At 36.9% G+C, this 20,378-nt stretch overlaps 1 protein-coding gene across 1 annotated transcript; it reads right to left on the bottom strand.

Annotated features, from left to right (window-relative positions):
- Window positions 1-6,512: 6,512 nt before the first annotated feature.
- On the bottom strand, window positions 6,513-18,879 carry LOC145769891 (fructose-bisphosphate aldolase B-like). The gene is made up of 9 exons (XM_082581433.1): window positions 18,730-18,879; window positions 14,692-14,790; window positions 12,056-12,168; window positions 11,663-11,717; window positions 10,377-10,537; window positions 9,871-9,954; window positions 8,912-9,086; window positions 7,835-8,037; window positions 6,513-6,841 (listed from the first exon to the last, which is right to left on the bottom strand). The coding sequence occupies exons 1-9, from the start codon at window positions 18,830-18,832 to the stop codon at window positions 6,743-6,745; spliced, it is 1,092 nt and encodes a 363-aa protein (XP_082437559.1). The 5' UTR covers window positions 18,833-18,879; the 3' UTR covers window positions 6,513-6,742.
- Window positions 18,880-20,378: the final 1,499 nt, after the last annotated feature.

Raw genomic sequence — 20,378 nt, forward strand, 5'->3', positions numbered from 1 at the left:
AGAAGGTAAACAACATTGGATGTCGCTTGGGTTACCCTTTATAAATATAAAACTTTCTCCTGGTCTATCTGTCATTTACTTTCTTACTGTAAACATTAGCCAATAACTGGCTGTAAAGTTTCGTTTTAGGAACCTATAACCAATAGTTTCTGCAATCTTGAGAAAAATGCCTGGGTGCACTAAATAACAAATAAATGTTGAACTTTTTCCAGTTAATAGTAAGTTGCAATGTTGCATTATTCGAAGAAAAATAGACGTCTGTAAAAGATAATAAAATTACTATTGTATGTTACGCATATCTGTAGTGCATAATAGCAATTGTTTCGTACAGTCTTTATTTCTCTGTATATAACAGGAGAATTGTATGAATCTGAAGAATAAGACGAAGAAAGTGAAAGCGACACCAGTGACAATGAAGAATAAAGAAACGACCGTTTACATTTACACAAACAATTTCTGTTTATGAATGAACAGTTACAATAACTGATTGGAGACATGAACAAATGGCATTAAACAAAAATTTACTACATTGGGTTTATTGGGTTATTTATTGTAGCAGCTGGAAAATGTTCAGCCTGCGCTTCGTGGTTTCCTTGGAGTAATTTCAGCGGCCGCACTTTCCCTTTCCTGCTAAATGACGAGGTGTAATCAGAATCTGTAAAGGCATGATATGCAGATAAACACTTGCAAATCGTCACTCCAAGTGCGGTAGGCCTATGCAGCTGGTTGATGTTGATGTACCGCTGCGTGTTATTGCTTTGCAAGCCAGCTTCTATCCATATCTTTAATGAAGGATCAAAAGTTCCATAGCAACCTAGGCCAATTACAAGACAGTCAGTGTCAGACGTGCGGATAACCACATTGCTTGGGGCTGGTACATCGCAGACAGCTTGCTTTATCTCTGTATATAACAGGAGAATTGTATGAATCTGAAGAATAAGATGAAGAAAGTGAAAGCGACAGCAGTGACAATGAAGAATAAAGAAACGACCGTTTACATTTACACGAACAATCTCTGTTTATGAATGAACAGTTACAATAACTGATTGGAGACATGAAGCAAATGGCATTAAACAAAAATTTACTACATTGGGTTTATTGGGTTATTTATTGTAGCAGCTGGAAAATGTTCATTACTGCCTAAATTAACGTTCCAAATGATTCATTTCGAAACGTTTTGATTTGGATAGTCAGTTGTTCGATTAAGTCCACATTTAGTGGTCGTATCAAGATCTTCGATCAATTTTCTGGCTACTGTAGCCTATATGCTTCTTATGTACTTTCTGTTTTTGGTGTTACAAAGCCATGTATTGTCATGTCCTGTTGCCTTTTTTCGATTGACTGAATATGATTTATACAAAAACTTTTTGTAAAGTAGGCTATAGTTCCATTTCATGCATCATGGGACAGCGTGTGAATGTATTTCATCAAAACCTATATAAAAATATTTTTAAATTTAATCCATTCGTACTGTCCTGGCATAGCACTTTCGTTACACCTAGGTTGGTTCAAGAAAGGGATGAAGTAAATTAAACTATAGGAGGAGATTCACTTTTGGGTAGGTCTTTTATCACCTTTCCAACTGAGAGTATTGTTAGATTTGATAGTTTGTGGTGCCCTAGAAGACTTCGTTTTGACCCCGTTTGGTCCATGTACTCTATGGTGAAATAAACCCTCTGGGGGTCACTTTGATGACATCTTACATCACCTTTCCACCCGAAAATATTGTTAGATTTGATATTTTTGTGATGTCCTGACATAAGACTTCGTTTTGACCAAGTTTGGTCCATGTACTTTATGGGGTGAAATTCACCTTTCGAGGGGGTCACATTAAGGAAAGTCACTTTGAAGTCATCTTACACCACCTTTCCACCCGAAAATATTGTTAGATTTGATATTTTTGTGATGTCCTGACATAAGACTTCATTTTGACCAAGTTTGGTCCATGTACCTTATGGGGTGGAATAAACCTTCCGAGGGGGTCACATTAAGGGAAGTCACTTTGAAGGCATCTTACATCACCTTTCCACCCGAAAATATTGTTAGATTTGATATTTTTGTGATGTCCTGACATAAGACTTCGTTTTGACCAACTTTGGTCCATGTACCTTATGGGGTGAAATTAACCCCCTGGGGGGTCACTTTGGGAGGAGTCTTACATCACCTTTCCACTCGAAAATATTGTTAGATTTGATATTTTTGTGATGTCCTGACATAGAACTTCGTTTTCACCAAGTTTGGTCCATGTACCTTATGGGGTGAAATTAACCCCCTTTTTGGGCTTTTTAGGGGGCTCTAGGGTCCAGATCCACCCGGTGCGGTCAATCTTCCATACTTTTTGTGAGTGACATGGTTGACCCCAGTAACTTCAAGGGGTCAAACCTTTTGTACCTTATGGGGTGAAATCTTCTGTCGTAGGCTCTCGGTCTAATACACCTGCTGAGACACATTTCATCGATTGGTTTTCTTGATATAATTACTTACCATTATTCTATTATTACCATATGGGTTAGGAATAAGTTGTCGCAATATGTGGCATAAAAACGATGTTAGGAAGTGTATTATTGTTATTAATCGTTTAATGCCGATGTAAAGCCGCGATTTACTTACTTTGGATACTTGATGATAGGCTACTTCAATCTTGCAAAAATAAGTTGTCGTATTAATTAGTCAATTATTATCATTCTATATAATTCCTCATAAAGGCAAGTTGGCCATGAGGGCCAACGTACGTAGCCTACCCACCCACGAAATGGGCCAACTTCCCTGCATGACAACCATATTGTAAAAACTAAAATTTATGTCAAACTATCGAGCTTCTAACAACGGCTTTACCGTTAAAGTTAACCTTAATAACTACCTAGCGTTGCACTCGCCAAATAATAACTTTTCTTATGTACTAAGAAAAAACTCACTCGACATCTAAAAAATTCTAAAATCCAAAAAATTTAAAAATCATAATTTTTCATAAAAAATCGCGCTCACTTGTTTATATTGCTTGCTAGAGCCTCCCAGCCTGGTGATAAGGTAGTTTCAGTATCACTTTCTCAGTATGCGTATGATACGTAACAGTAACTATTGTACTTAAAAAAATATTTAGAGTGGGCCGACTTGCCCATTGAGTCAACTTACCCGAGTTTCTCCTAATGGAAGCCGGCAGGTGTGGGAATCGAATCGACCCAGGTCATTGAAATGACTATTCCCTATCACTAACTCAAGCAGCTGACGGCAAAACCACCACTTAATTTGTTTTGTATCATCTGCTTTTCGCTCTTTCACGTCACAGAAAACGTCATTTAGCCTAATTGCGGGTAGATTAGATTCCAAGGCTTCCCAAACTTTTTTGCTCGCGACCCCTTTTAATCTCCTAAAATTTTCCGCGACCCTCTTTACGGTTAAAAGGATAAACAATGCGAAATATACGTTTGTGACATTTATTGAAAGGTTTAATTTGAACGAAAACTAAATGCAAACTACAGTATGTACTCGAAGCCTACTAGTTTACTAGGCCTTGTAGCCTGCTGGAAACAAAACCAAACAAAAAGTAAACACATTTATTCAATGTGATGGATGCGACAGCTCTCTACGACAAAGCAAGTCTAGCCGTCGCTCGATGTTTGTCAATGCTGATCTCAAGGTGGCTTCGATGTCATTTAGGTACGCTTGAACGGTATTTTATCAACTTTGAAAACACTGACATGCACATATACGCGGAGACAAACGGCAGGAATGCGGTTACTGCTAAGCCATACAATGGTGAATATTCCGCTCTAACATTAAGCTAAGTTAAGCCAAAAAGTGTGAAACTTTTTTCCTGAAAATTCAAGCCACAACTTAAAGTTAAAAGATAGATCTGCAAATTTTTTCTGAGATTTGAAAGAGAGGTAATCGGTAGCCTACTTTGTTTTTGCATTGTAGTCTACTTTGTTTTTGCATGGTCCGCCCCGTTAGCTCAGTGGTTATACGCGCACGGCTCAAGATCACGCGGCGCAAGTTCGACTCAGCGACTCGTATTTTGAAATGTTCGTGTTATTTTGAAAGATGGGTAACAATAAATTACTGTAACGAGGTTGAAATAGCAGCGTAAACGAATATCATTTGTTTTCAACATCATTTTGACGTCACAAAGTGCTTCATGTGTCAGTTTAAGACAAAAATAGCGATAGCGCAGGCTACTTTAGTCCTAGTAGCGGTAGTGTGACACTTGGTAGCTTTAATTTAGCCCGAGTAGCGGTATCGTGCTATTTTTAAAGAAGCGGATGCCACCTTTGCTTATCACTGCGTTTCTTTTACCAGCCATGAAATATATTCATATGCAGACGTGTTTCCTTCCCCTTGGAAAACTCTTTCTATTTCACTGTAATCTTTAAGTTGAAATGTAGTTTACTGGAAAGACTGAGTATAGAAATCTTATGTCCTCAAACAACGGATTGAAAATTAAAACTGAGCTTTTGTTTTTCAGAAAGAATGGCAACCAGTAACATAACAGGAAGGTCCATGGGGTAATTTTGGACCCGGGATCATTTTAAGGCCCTGAATCAAGAAATTCCCATGTGGGCTATTCAGTTGTGCTATTCATTATCAGGGCCGGATTTAGCAGTAGCAGTTGCCTAGGGCGGCAAATTATTGGGGGCGGCAAAATACATACGAATATTACATTGATAATACTGTACGTGAATATAATAATTCACAACAGATATATAGGAATTAATAAATATGTTATCACATCACACACATTTATAAACAGTGCGACAAGTCATGTATAGCAAGTCATCGCCCCTAGAGTACTTCACGCTTGATTGGTTTTCAACAACATGTGCTGCTTCTTTTATTTTATTTATCTGTCTCGCTTAGTATGGAGGACTAGGGTTAGTCTGTGCAACTTTTTTTTATCTTTGTTCGGTTTGTTTCACTGTCAGTAAATTTAAAGGAGCCAAGAAAAAAATTTTTTAGTCAATGTTAGGTTGATGGAAAAGTTGCAGGCTATTTTGTGTACTTGCCTTGATGCTTAAAGCATGTAAACAATGCATGAATGATCTCACATTTTTGGCGTGTTGTAGCGAAAAAAATACATTAAAAAAGTATGCGTTGACGCTATGCGCTAAAAAAACGCGAAAACTTTACGGCGTAGCCTCAAGCGACAACTATGCAAAAAAATGTGGCCGTAAGCGTTAGCGTAAACAAAAAGTCTACGCCGCAAGTCTACGGCGTAGAATTTACGGCGTATACGTACATCTCTGGGATTAACTCATCTTTACTTGTTTCTACAGACTTTGAAGAAATTATTGATTTGTTTGCAAGAGAAAAAGCCCGCCGAAAGCGATTTTAAACAATTAGTTCATTATTATACAATGACATTCATCGATGTATTCAAATAAACAGTGCAAATAACTTTTTTGTAAAGAATTAAAAATATAAATCGTAGCGCACCATCGAAAAAATTTTTTGGGGGCGGCACTTTTCGTATCTACCTAGGGCAGCGCTTAGGCTAAATCCGGCCATGTTCATTATCCGGTCCATGCGAGACACTGAGAAATGTATTATCCGGTACCTGGTTAGTGTACCATTCAAACTGGGTCTCTAGACCAGGGTGGTCCAAACCCTGGTCCAAACCCCGGAATTATCAGTGCTAAATCCAAGATTTAAAAATACACCTACGTTTTTTAAATACATTACATTTGCCACAACCCTGAATAAGTCGCGCATAATCGGGTCAATAGGCTGGTCCAAACCCTGGTCCAAACCCCGGAATTATCAGTGCTAAATCCAAGATTTAAAAATACACCTACGTTTTTTAAATACATTACATTTGCCACAACCCTGAATAAGTCGCGCATAATCGGGTCAATAGGTAACTATGAGGGAACAATGTCGGTTTGTGACGACACAAACGTGCGTCAAGATTTTGCTTTTGTTGCAAGCACTTTCTCTGTTATGATGGCACTTTCTCCGTTATGAAGCGACTAAAAAGCGACACACGGAACAGAATGGCTGATGAAACCATGGATGCCTGCTTACGTCTGTCGACCACTGAATTTAAACCAGAGATCGACACTATATGCAAAAGCAAAAAACAATAAATTGTTTTGGGTTGCTAATTTGTTGACGTGTCATGTATCGTATCTTTTTTACTAGCTGAAAATCACTTTTTGAGTCGCAAGCAGAGATTAAAAAGTAAGTTAGGCGTGCAGCAAAACATTAGGTCGATCAGAACAGCAAACTCAGTCCTTTCATTGCAACTGTATTTTGTCAGCGACAAGATTTGTTAATGTTCATAGCCTGCGAACAGTAAGAATGCAGCTAAAACAGATCGAAATGTACAGAAAAGAAGTTCAAAATCGCAACCTAGTTAAGTTTTTATTTAACAACGTTTCTACTTTCAGCAACGCGTTATCATTTCTCACTATGCGGCCCGTGAAGTTTTTCTCAGATCCTAATGTGGCCCTTCATGTTCGCAGTCTTGGACCACCCTGCTCTAGACAATCCTCACAAACCTGGCTCAGAGTCAAATATTCACTTAAACGTATCTTTATTTCAGCTCTTCACTAAACGCTATCGATTTTAATTACTGCAGTATGACGGAACTTCGATTAAATGATTGACAACTCAAATATATGTACCGTCTTAATAAAAAATGGTATTACTTGAAACAGAAAAACGAGCAATTTCTGATTTGCTCTATAAAAATTATTGATGCATGAGTTGACTTTTATCAACGCAATAAGAACGTTGTGGTTGGCCATTAGTATTGGTGGTTGGCAACGAAAAGATCAACATGGTCACCGCTCCCATCGGTTTCCATCGATGGCTTGTACTTTCCGACAGTAGCCAGGGAATTCATCTGGAAATGAAATACGTGTCGAAGATTGATTTAATCAGATTAGTGCTCCCCCTGACCAGGGGAGCCCACCAGGAAACGTAAGTCGTACGTAGAGGCAGCACGAAAATAATGTACTATGCCTGTTATCAACATATTCAAGTACAATCTAAAATCCTAAAGTAATTTATTAACCTAATGACAAAGCAAATGGAAGAGGCTTAATAATGTACTTTACAAAACTAACAGAGAAGTGTGAATTTGAATACGGTGACCACTTTAAAAATACTGTTCAGATTAAAAAACTGCCTATTCACTTCAGGCGGCAATTCACTGCTAAAGCTGTGATCAGTTACATATTTCCCAGTCAGATGCGCTACTAGTGAATCGCCGCGCGTATTAACTCAATGCAGTACTCCGTCATACCCAGTGATGTACGCGCATACAAAAAATATTGACGCCGTCAGCGTAAACGCAAACGTTCGAAAACCATACGCCGTATGCGTCAACGTAACTTGTAAAAAAAGTTGGCGGCGTCAGCGCATATACTCGAGTAAACTCATTTTGTTTGCTAGGTACCAAACATTCACACGGTATAAACCACTCGAAACAAACAAGTTTTATTTTGAATTTTCACGAAGAAACACAAGCATCTGAAAGTGTTCATCTGACATTTTGCTGTGTTTTGGTTCCAATATGTCTTTGCCCATTGAAAACATTCTTTCAACTGCAGCGCTGGAAGGTATTAGCGTGTTGTAGCGAAAAAAATACATTAAAAAGTATGCGTTGACGCTATGCGCTACTTTACTTTACGGCGTAGCCTCTTTACGGGGTAGCCTTTACGGCGTAGAACTCAAGCGCGTAGCCTCAAGGCGGCGTAGCCTAAACGCGGCGTAGCCTCAAGGCGGCGTAGCTAAAACTTTACGGCGTAGCCTCAAGCGTTAGCGTAAACAAAAAGTCTACGCCGCAAGTGTGCGGCGTAGAATTTGCGGCGCATACGTACATCTCTGGTCATACCTTAGCCCGATGCAAAAAAGCCTTTTGAGCCGCGGCCACATTTCCTTCTTTGCCCAGCCAAGCTTTGAGCACAGATGCTTGCAATGCTCGCCCGTATGAGAAAGAGAGAGCCCAAGGACGTTGCTTCGAGTCAATGCAATTGATCGCGTTCAAGTTTTCAGTTGCCGAAGTTTCGGATTGGCCTCCAGATAAGAAAGTAATTCCTGTAAGAACAAGAAATTTAAGCACTTGGACATATGAGTGGAAGATTGTATGGCAATTCAATAATAAAATAGTTTCGGGTGAGAGTTTGCTTTTTTGTACCAAAGACAGGCAAGGCACAACAACACAACAGGGTTGACATTATGAGAATATTTTTACCTATTTAATATTTACACATAGTCCATTGAACGTTTTTGGCTTAAAGGTCTCAAGGAATATAAATTTTTTTAAAAATACAATAAATTTCAACTTCTCAAGAGTACCGGTAACTACTACTGTAGGAACCAAAATTGCGGAAAGAGACAGACAAGACAAATTGAGTTGAAGTACATTAGAGAAAATGTAACTAACTACAAACGGATGTGGTGCAAATCCGTTTGTAGTTAGTTACGTTTTAATTTGTCTCGTGTGTCTCTTTTTCCGCATTGTTGGTTTTCCATCGCTGCGCGTTTCTCGTTATTCAATAACAGTTAACGATTCTTTTCTCACACTGAATGCAACAGCAATTGAAAACTTGAACTTAAGTATCCCTAAAACACAAAAACTTTTCAGACAAAATATAAAATTTTGCCAAGCCACAGCAAACTCTTTTGAACGAGATACATGTAGTTGCAATAAATGAAACTTAAATAAGGTCAAACTCAGGTCTTCACTTGTAAATAAATGGTGTAAGTACTTAAGTACACAGTCAGGCCTAAAATCTACTTGCAACATTTCGGAATACCGTAACCAACGTTTCTCCATTAAGAAAATAAAAATACAAAGTACTTTGCCGAAATAAATGGAAAGCAAATATATAAAATGAAGATAATACGTTAACATTATCAGACAACATGTGAACCAATAATGTGTAAAAAAAGTTTCATCAGCATTGACCTGGCATAGCCGAAGGAACAGTCCGGCGAAGAGCTGTCACAGTAGCCGCAGCCACCTGCTCAGAAGTGTACTGGGTGTCACAACCATGACCTCCTGTGACCATGTTTGGTTTAAGAAGAGTTCCTTCCAGGTAAACATGATGATCGTTAAGTGCTTTGTAGCAGGCTGCCAGTACCTACAGAGAAAAAATTGTTAGTTCAATCAATCGACTTTAGATTCAGTTCGGTTACGAATTTCAGGTTGATCAAAGAGTCATTCCATTATAATTCAACAAATGGTGAACACCACCATCTCTTAGATTTTCTTCATTTTTACATATTTGGTGCACATTTTAGAATAATATTTATAACTGTTGGAATTTTTTTGATACCTTGTGTCGTTTTCAAGTTATCGCAATTTAAAATTTTACATTTTTGCCACTAGTGGCGCCATTGTGCGTGGAAATATTTTGGGAAAATGCCTTAAAGTCACCATTTCTTGTCCAGTTATGATGAACAAAGTGTCTATTCCCATGTTCTCATGGCTGAGAAATTCAATTATGGTATTAAAATATCAAAAAAACAATTGCTTGATATGAAAATCCTCATGTTATTTTTTAAAAGTTTCTCAAACTTTAAGGCCCCCCCACTCCCCCATGATTCCATAAAAATTTTTCTGATTGCCTCCATTTTGTAAAGTGATTGTTTAGTTACCAAGAAATGGAAAATCTTTCATTGAACTTTTCTCTAAGTGCTTTTATCACATTAACTGTTAGCTTACCCATTGCAAGCTAATAATTATACTTAAGCTATTGTGAAGTTAGGGATAACAATTAACATTAACAATGGGGCTTTAGATTCATCGTAAAGGAAAGTCAACAATAAATATTAGGTGTTATCTCTTAGTTGAAATAAAGCAAACTCTCTACCAAAGCTTCATCTCTTAGTTGTTGAAAACTACTGGTTTGTGGGGTGTCTTACTTTTTCAGTGACTTCCTGGCATCGCTCCAAAGTGTGGTTTCCGTCGGGCAAGATCTCAGGTTCCACGATGGGCACAATGCAGTGCTATGAACATGTTGTAAATAACCAGGTAAGTTCAAATGTGAACATTTTCCTGCTATAGACATTAAGTAGTAGGGCAAGTTGCCCTTGTAAAATGAATTGAGCTGTAAAAATCAAAAACTAGTTTTTTTTTTTCACATGAATGTCTGATCGTCAAACCAGTCAATTGCGCAAGATAGCTGTTCAAGAAATATGCTTGGAGAGCGAACTTGTTTCAAATCCAAGTTAACAATGAAAGAACATCAGTTGGGCTAAACCAGCTTCGCCAACCAATCACGGTTGAAATACTGTACATTCATTGACTTGTGACCAAAAGGAAAAGCTATAAAATTCACATGAAACCATCTCCGAAAATGCGAGGCTGATCAAAATGTATATATTGATACAAAACCCATCATGTATTCCTTTCAAGGACAGGTTCTTACTTGCTGACATATGCTTGCGTATCTTGCCAGTACATTCGCGTTTTCGTTGATCGCCAATGTAGTCGGCGTGCTGTCTGTGATCTTTAACACACATCGCCATTTAGCAAAATCGCAACCATCCGCTTTGTATTGAGCACATCTATCGCCAAGCCCATCCAAACCTTCACAAATGATAACAGATGCTTAATGAGAAGTAAATAAAGAGGAGATACTTTCTATTGACGATGACACCAGCTAGCAGTTAACTGACGGATGCCTCGATATTTAGCGACAATATGAGAGATGTAGATAAGAAGTCAAACAAGTAACGTTACTCTTTGCGCGGTCATTCTGTCGCTAGTCAAACCGCTTCACTGCTGGATGGTTCTGCTACCAACACATTCTAAGCCTAGTTTTTACTTTCGATTTTAGACTTGGATACTAGGGTCATACCAAAACCCTTCTGGAAACCGCATTGAATCTCGTTCTAGTTCAGCGTTGTGGAAATGCATTTAGGACACGAATGTACTCGGATGTGAATATAAGGCTGCGATGAAACTGTTTGCGAACAACGCTTATCAGCGATGGGTTACAAGGGTTAGAGTTAAGGTTGGGGTACAGCGTTAAAGTAAAATACATATAATATATAACTATATACGCATTATTTTTATTATTCTAGCACACAAAATGATTCTGGCTGCTTTTTGCAGGTTTGAGTTGTTTGAATGAGCATATCCATCCATTCCGATGATGCCGTTTGTACAGCTGATATTGCTTCTTCAATGATTCTATACTGATGAATATTTATGAAAGTACGCTATATGGGCCATTTTGCAATTGTACCATGCAATGAGCTAACTTTAATAAAGAAGCCATTAGTAGGATAGGTTTTTTGGCTTATTTTATTTTTTGTATAGTTTGAATTCAGTGCTATTCAATATGAATACTTTGTTGTCGATCACCTATATAAGACAGTATTCAAATTACAATATTGTCATTAACCACATAAACTTAACACTTGATGGAGGTGATTGAAAAATCACAATGATTGAAATAAAAGTACTAGGTCTTCAACATCAACGAGCGAATATGCTAGCCTTGTCCATTCGAGTTTATGCAGTTATACATTAACCGACAGGAAAATGGGTAAAAGGATATTATGCCGACTATGTGTAACGATCGGGTGGACTATGTTGCTGTATAAGTAAACAGTTTGAGCGAGAAAATCAAGAATGAAGTGCAAAGCAATCTTCCACTACACAAACAAAGCGCAATATCAAAAGTTCCACCGTTGAAAGTTTGATTACCTTGTGTGGTTGTTTCGTCTTTAGTTCCAAGGAGTTTCACAACGCCTTTATCCAGCTGAACATGTATTAAATATTTTCGTACAACAGTTTTTGTAATGATTACTGTTGTTCGTCAACTGGGGCACAGCGTTTGAAAGTTTGAATACAGTGGCCGAGAAGGCAACAAAGCTAATCATCAAAATCACTTTCAAGAATGTCATTAAATGTCTTACCAACGCACAGCCAAGTGCTCTCGGATCCACGTCGTTTCAAACATTAACGAAAGGTCTCAGTGACAAATTTATAAATGCACAGGCACAGTGTGCAGCAAGACCATGATACTCATCGGCCCTCGGGTTAGCTGCTCTGTTGGTAAGAAATACAATGAAAGTAATTCCACAAAATAATCATTACCTTAATTCCCACACAGATTCCCTTCTCTTTAAGCAGGTCTCTAAGGTATTTCCCACTCTCATCCTTATGGTACAGAGTTTCATGAAATAAAATCACACCTCCAATCGAATTTGCTGTAAGTCATTACATAATTTTAATTCTTTGCTCTGCGTCAATGAAATAATTCGATATTTGTAGTTGAATGCAGAATGAAATCACAAAAAATAACACCATTGGTTAACACAATTTTTCTTGCATGGAATTTTTTCAATCTGGTGTTAGTTTTTGCTCATCACTTCAAGTTTTTCTAGATATGAAAAAAAAATTAAATTGATATTATTTACCTTATCAGTCATCACTGGTAAGGCACCCCTGAAAAGCTGATTTTTTTTAATTGTAATGTATATATAATTATATCAAATGTAGTTATTACTATCTGAAGCCTTTACAAATTGTTTCACCTAACGGATCATCAGAAGGTCTTATTCAAATAGAATCAACTATTCAAATATTATATAATCAAAATAAAATATTATATTATATATTTTATTATATATTATATATTATTATATTTTATTATATATTATATATTATTATATATATATTATTTATTATATATTATATATATTATATATTATATATTTTATTAGAATCAAATATTATATTATAATATTTGAATATTTGAATATTCAACAATTCTATTTGAATAAGACCTTCTGATGATCCGTTAGGTGAAACAATTTGTAAAGGCTTCAGATAGTAATAACTACATTTGATTTAATTCGCTCTGCTTTGCCTTTTTGCTTGGCATTGAGCACTTTTTGTAGTATTAATAGTTTTCATTGTTTTTTTATATATAATTATATATATATGTGTTTTTGTGACAGAATTGAATCTGCAGATTTAAACTAAACATATGCATTGCAAGCTCAGTGTACTGTCACCTTAAAACAATTTGTATAGTGCTGTAAAAATCCAAAGCATATCTTGGTACAAACAAACGCAGTCACGTTAAGATACCAAAAAAATTATTTTTGTAGCTGATCTCTTATGAACTGCATAAGGGACATCTATCATCGAATCCCAGCAGTAATTTGCCATCATGTTGCAGTTTCATCGACCTTGGTAACGTTTTTCCATCACTTTGATGCCCTGATGGAAATGCTTGCCCTGCTCCTCATTTACGTCGTCAAGGTTCTCTGGAAACTCACTCAGGCAGCTGTGCAAGTAGTGAACTTTAATGTTCATCCTACTCCCAAGTTCGTGCATGCAGATGAGAAGCTCCTGAACCATCTCTCTGTAATTATCAGCTTTCTTATTCCGAAGAAAGTTATAAACCACATCAGCAAATGCATTCCAAGCTCAAGCCTCGATGGTGGCCATGATAGTTACAAAGTGCTGGTCCTTGAGCAACGTTCTAATTTGAATCCAAACAAATATCCCTGCTTTTTTCTACTCATACCTCAGGCCAAGAAATTTTTAGCATATGTAGTAGTTAAAGCAGTCCCCAGAACTAATCAAGTGCTTTGACAAACTGCTTCATTAGTCCAAGTTTGATGTGCAATGATGGTAGAGTGATCTTTCTCCGATCAACCAGCGAACTGTTTAATGTTATTATGTAATAGTTTAATGTTATTATGATTGCGATTTCTATGATATTATTTACCTTTTCTATCGATTTCTATCGCAATTTCTATGGCAATATGCGATTATATGCGATTTCTATCGCAATCGCACTGCAGTATATAACCTTGTGAAATTTTATTTTGTATGTTATTCGCCCTGAGGATGCGCAATGTCATGGTGTGCGAAACGTCAGTGAAGCAATAAACCATCCTGCCTGTTGTTGCTTTTACTTTCAATTTCATCAGATAAACGTTGCAACTAGTACTAGAAACGATTTAGAGTTTTTGCGCTAATTAAATTTGCCTTAAGTTTTTCGTGGAACGTGACTCGTCGAAAAAATCGCAAGGGGACCGTTCAACAAATTTTTTGAAAAAGTTTGAGAACCACTGGTTTAGAGAGTAATAACTATATTTGATTTAAACAAAATACCTGTAATTATATCACACTTTCACACACATATAATCATGTGCACAAATAATATATATCAACAACTATATATATACTGTACCGGTATATATAATGTATATTGTATAAGATATACTATTGCGACTTGCATTATGGAAAATCCTAGCCCAGACAAACTGTTGATGCGTTTTATTAAAATAGCAAATGATATTTGACCTTTTAGTGCCAAAAACAAAACATGACATAAATACAATACGAGGTGATTTTTATTGCATCGTAAGTATAGTCCTTCTCAAAAAGTAATTCTTGGGGTAGGAGAGTTTTTGGATGGAACTTAAAAAATATACATTAATGGTCAGACAATATTTGTTGTACTGTATTAGAAAGAGTTGAATTTAAAAATTTTACCGTATCAGTCTTCTTCAACTGTTGGATGTCAAAATAATGGTATGTACCACTACCGTATCTACAACAACACAAGTGCATGCACATTGCAAAATTAAATATATCAGTGTACTAGATCTATGGGTAGCATTTAGTATGAGTACACTATTATTTCACCAATCATAAGTAAATTTAAGCTTTCAGTATATACTGCAATAGAAAAAAAATGATACATGACATACCCATTGATGAATCACAAGACATTAAAAGCTGTCTGTACTGGCGTCTGTTTTCTTCAATGTTTTCAACTTTAATCATATCAAATCGTTTTCCAATTGTGCCTGTGAAACATGCTTGCTATTTACGAAAGTTTTACAGAACCATGGTATTCCATGATTATGGAGAAAAAAATTAACAGGGTGCTCACATATCACAAGATGATATTTTCTTACATTTCTTAACTCCTCCCACATGATTACAAATATGGCAATTGTTGTCAAGCCATAGAAAGTACTGTAATAATAATAACTCTAACATCCTTTCAAGAGCACCATATAATATTTGAACGCACCTAAACAACCATAGGCGCAGATTTTTCAAAAAACCTTGGGGGGCGAGAAAGGTGATGACGTCATAACCATAACGCTATTTTACTCAAATAAAAAATAGTCTTTAATTAAGCTTACTGTCTTGTTTATATTGACACCTAGGTCGCAAACCAAATTTATTAGAACCGCTGTTTGAAACGTTTAGTTTTACGCATGCGGTACGCCTATAAAAATTCTGATATTGTTAGCTCATAATTAGAACAGTTGGAAAACAAGCCGATTCATTTCCTTTTCGTGCGAGTGAATACAAACGATCAAAACAGTGAAGTTATCGTAATAAAACGCAAAAAATCATGATTTCAAGCAGAGTGGAAACCCGCTATCGGTTTTATTAACCTCGTATCGCACGTTTTGCCAATTACTTACTTTTAAAGCGTTAACAACGGCGAAGTGTTTTCTCTTCTGTTTTTTATCGAAAGTCTTTATAGTCTTTTATCGAATAATACCGTATATACTCGAGTATAGGTCAAGATGTTCGCAAGTGATTTTCACCTCAAACAGACAGGTTCAACTTATGCACGGGACAAGCTGTTGTTTCCAGCTCGGCAGTTTTCAAAATTAACGCATGTTTGCTGCAGCAAAATCATTGCCAACGCAGATTACGGAGTGTGAAATGACGTCGGCCGAAGTAAAAGAATACGTTTATTTCCAGTGATTCGAACTTAAATTTTAAATTTAATGATTTCTTGTCAATTCTAAAATTTCTGCGCTTGTTGAGCAATATGCAAAGCTCACGAAACAAAACAGCAGGAAGAGCTGTTTTAAGCGGTCATTTTTTTATTTTTGGGTGTAGCACATAATCGTTCTTATTGCGTAACATTCCATGATTGTTGAAGTCAATTTAAAACCTTAGCAGCCGCGTAAAACAATGATGTCAGGTTGGCTATATGGGATAATAGCGGTAAGAGACGTCGTTAATGCAAAAAATATCTGCGACCAAGACCATTAAACCTACTTTCTTTTATCAGTTTTCGATTTAATTCTCACACATTGCGAACAAAACAATGCGTTCTGTTGAATCATAATTGATCTCACAGCGGGGGAAAACCTAGTGGAAAATAGCGCGTCTAATTTAGCTGGTTTACTTATTATTGCTGTAAATAATTCGTGACTATTCCAGCAGCGTAAGTTACTCTACGCTATATTTTGAAATTCTCTCAACGCATGTCAATGCCAATACTTAGATCAGCGGTTCTTAAACTGGGGGGCGCGCCCCCCTTGGGGGGCACAAAAGGTTCACAAGGGGGGCGCGAGCGATGTCAAACTATGTGACTAAACGCGTGTGACTAAGTGGATTTATTGCCAGGATAAAGCAAAAAGGTCCCAATGCCATTGGATCTCACTGCGTGATTCACCGTGAGGCTCTGGCCTCCAGGACTCTACCAGCTGCACTGAAAGATAAGCTTACAGTAATCATACGAGCCGTAAACTTCGTCAAAACCAGTGCCGTCAATATGAGACTGTTTACCAAGCTGTGCAAGGATATGGATTCGAACCATAAGACTCTCCTCTTCCATACATCTGTTCGTTGGTTATCGAAAGGTAATCAGTTAGCCCGCGTGTATGAAATGAGAGATGAACTGATGCTATTTTTGGAAGCTCATGGGAAGCAAGATCTCCTTCTTCCATTTTCATCAGAGAAGTTTTAGCTGGAGTTGGCATACCTCGTGGACAATTTCGAGGCCCTCAATGACTTAAATCTGCTCTTGCAGGGCAGAAATACTAACCGGATTAATAGCTATGATTCCATTCGAGCATTTGTGGCAAAGCTGGGGTTGTGGCACCGCCGAATACAAATAGGAAATGCAGCTTCATTTACCAACCTAGATACTGCACTTGACAAAAAGCAACTTGAACTGGAAGATGAGCTTTTGAAACAAGAATTCGAACGCTATTTCCCAGACTTGGGTGACACCGACCTTCCAGAATGGAAAATGACAAGAAATCCCTTTCATGCTAACGAGGACATTCTTCCCGACGGTTTGCAAGAGGAATTCTTGGAAATAAAGTGTAACTCCACTGCAAAAGACGATTATGAAGCAAAGCCACTAACTGATTTTTGGGTTAAACATTTGCACATATACAAGGGAGTGGGTAGCGTGGCGATGCGCACACTTCTTCCGTTTTCGTCCACTTATCTGTGCGAAAGTGGCCTTTCTACAATTTTGAACATAAAAACAAAACATCGAAACAAACTTATTGATTGTGAAGCCGATCTGAAGTGTGCATTATCAGCTACAAAGCCTCGAATTAAACTTTTGGTTTCCGAAAAACAATTACATCCCTCACATTGATGAAAGCTAAATATAAATTCCTGTAGTCATTACACTATAATGTTTGCTAATTTTGTAGTTTGGTGGGGCGCAAGTTTGGATGGCACGTCAAAGGGGGGCGCGGCTCAAAAAGTTTAAGAACCCCTGACTTAGATGAACCATCGAATGGTAGTGTCGGGAACAAGTTATTCGACTTATACACGGAAGAAGGAAATATCAACGATTTTCAGCTTAAAAGTAGGGGTTCGACTTATACACGAGATCGACCTATATTTGAGTATTTATATACGGTAGTGCAGGAGTGTGTATATAGATGAGTGTATCAGATGTATATATTTTCACATATATGCATCAATACAGTGCTTATTGAAGCATAACATGGGTGACAGTTTTGAAAAATTCATTTTTTCTTTAAGCTGTATTCACGTTATTGTTTGTTGTGTCGTAGTTTCAACTCGATAAAGTTTGCTAAAATCGATTTCATGTTTGAAATCACAAAAAATCTAACGGACGTTTGGATAACTCGTAAAATAAGAATAAACATTCAACCTCGCATTCGCTTTTTCACTACTACGCGTTTTGACTTTGAAGTTGCTCCTCACACGCGGGAAGATAAGCACTAAGCTGCAGTGTATGACTGTGAGCGTGCGTGCCGTGCGCATCTCAATAGTAATTCAAGTTCCAGAGAAAGCCATGCAATCAGCTGCTGTTTTGTGGGCAAGAGCAACGTAGGCTGTTTACGCTTTCGGCATTCTTTAAATCCGCTATTTTATCTTGATAATGAGCTGCCATATTATGTGTTTGTTCTGCAATATATAGGCTACTTAATATCGTTGCTGCGAACACTTTATTTCTGTATGAAATCTGTAAATAGTCCCTGTTTTGATAGTCCGTTACGTAATTTCAATATGTGTGTGTAACTGTGTATGTTAGTCTGTTTTTGTGATGTTGGGTTCAGTCGTGTTCTCATTGCTTTAAGAATTGGCGCTCCAGTTGTTCCAGGAACGAGGAGGCGACTGATTCTTAACTAATTCATCAACTTATTTTAAAGTATCAGGTTTGGTGGCCGTGCTTAACTATATTTATTGATGCATATACCGCAATATTAGATCCTTTCATGCACGTCTTAAACCATTAAGGTTTTGCCACCTTTTCCTTTTGTTGGTTTTGTTACTGTATTTCTTTTTCACAATATCATTTCTTTTGCATTCTGACAAAGAAAAATAAATTGAATTGAATTGTTTAAATTATGTATAATGTATATAAATCTCTTTTGTGAAGTATTTTATCTTTGAAACGCCACTTGTATATTGTTATAGCCATTTTTGGTGCCCCTCAACCATAAATTTACGGGGGGCACCGCCCCCGGAAGTCGGCGCGTATGTAAACAACGTCATACCTGTGCTTTCATCGGCTGCCAAGATTCCATGGCCTGGTGCAACTATTCTTGCACAAACTTCACGCATTTGCTTTTTCATGTCTTCTGTCAGTGTGGTCACCATTTTGTAGGATACAATATTAGCTAAGAATTAATGTGATAATATTGGAATGTTCTGAACACAATGCATGGGATATCAGAAGTATCATATATATATGATAGTTGGTAGGCCTACTAAACCTGTATGCATTTAATATACATACTGATATTCTTTTAAAACAAGGAAAATCATACAATAAATATTATAAGTTTATGATAGGCATTGCTCTAAGCTTAAGCTGACTGAGCACTTTACTGAAGGCACCTTGCTGTTGCATTGCGTAAAGCTCACTGCTGAGGCATTCCATTATAATTCAACAAATTTTAGAAAGAAATGTAACCACTAGGTTTCAAAAGGTGTTGGTTTTGATATATTTTGTTGTGTTAAAAATTTGAATTTGGGCAAAAAAAAAATTTTGAAAATCGGACAAGTGGTTTTTGAGATATCGCGTTTTGAAATTTTGTTGCTGTCACTAGGTGGCGCTGTTGATGTTCCCAATGTTTTTTGATTTTAGGGTTATATTTGGGGTAGAAAGTTGGTTGAAGTGTCTATTCCACCATTTTTCATAATGCAGAATTCAAAAATGGTCTCAATTTTAGTCTAAAAGCATTAGCTAAGGAGTTATGGGGCATTTAAAAAAATTTGGGGGACCAAATGCCAACCCTCAAATTTTCATGTGGGTAACGAGATATCCTGAAAAAAAATTCTGTTCTTGAAAGTTTCTTGCATATACTTCATGATAGTATAATATTTTTTTATGAGACTTTTGTCCTTTTTGCACAATGCAACCTTATATCAAAGATCTATTAATGCAATATTTGAATGATGCTTGCTTATGACGTCACAATAACAAATTACAGATTTCCCTAAAAAACTTTTTTTCATTGTGAAAATTGCCCGGGAAAACAAAATTTGACTGCAATTTTGAAACAAGGGCTAGTTTTCCTGAGCAATTTTTACTATGAAAAAAGGTTTTTGGGAAAATCTGTAATTTGTTATTGTGACATCATAAGCATGCATTATTCAAATATTGCATTAATAGATCATATAACTTCTCATGCAAGTCTTTGATAAAAGGTTGCATTGTGCAAAAAGGACAGAAGTCTCATAAATAAACAGTATATTATCATGAAGTATACGCAAGAAACTTTAAAGAACAAAAAAAAAATTTGGGATATCTTGTTACCCACATGAAAATTTGGGGGTTGGCATTTGGTCCCCCAATTTTTTTTAAATGCCACATAACTCCTTAGCTAATTCTTGTAGACTAAAATTGACATCATTTTTGAATTCTGCCTCATGAAAAATGGTGGAATAGACACTTCAACCGACTTTCTACCTCAAATATAACCCTAAAATCAAAAAACATTGGGAACATCAACAGCGCCACCTAGTGACATCCACAAAACTTCAGAACCCGATATCTCGAAAACCGCTTGTCCGATTTTCAAAATTTTTTTTTTGCCGAGATGCATTTTTCGCATACTATGACATATGCTTTAGTCATTAAAATTGAAGACTTAGTGGTTATTTGGATTTGTTGAATTATAATGGAATGCCTCTGCTTGCA

Source organism: Aplidium turbinatum, chromosome 5, assembly GCF_918807975.1.
Source record: "Aplidium turbinatum chromosome 5, kaAplTurb1.1, whole genome shotgun sequence".
Classification (NCBI taxonomy): Eukaryota; Metazoa; Chordata; class Ascidiacea; order Aplousobranchia; family Polyclinidae; genus Aplidium; species Aplidium turbinatum.

What these genes read in the sequence shown, in the direction of transcription:
- LOC145769891 (XM_082581433.1), bottom strand. Translation starts at nt 18,832, where the DNA reads ATGGTGACCACACTGACAGAAGACATGAAAAAGCAAATGCGTGAAGTT. An exon ending in GAATCTGTGTGGGAATTAAG is followed by an intron (nt 11,718 to 12,055) that starts GTAATGATTATT and finishes ATACATGTTCAG; the next exon opens with CTGGATAAAGGCGTTGTGAA. An exon ending in TGTTCCTTCGGCTATGCCAG is followed by an intron (nt 8,038 to 8,911) that starts GTCAATGCTGAT and finishes TTGTTCTTACAG; the next exon opens with GAATTACTTTCTTATCTGGA.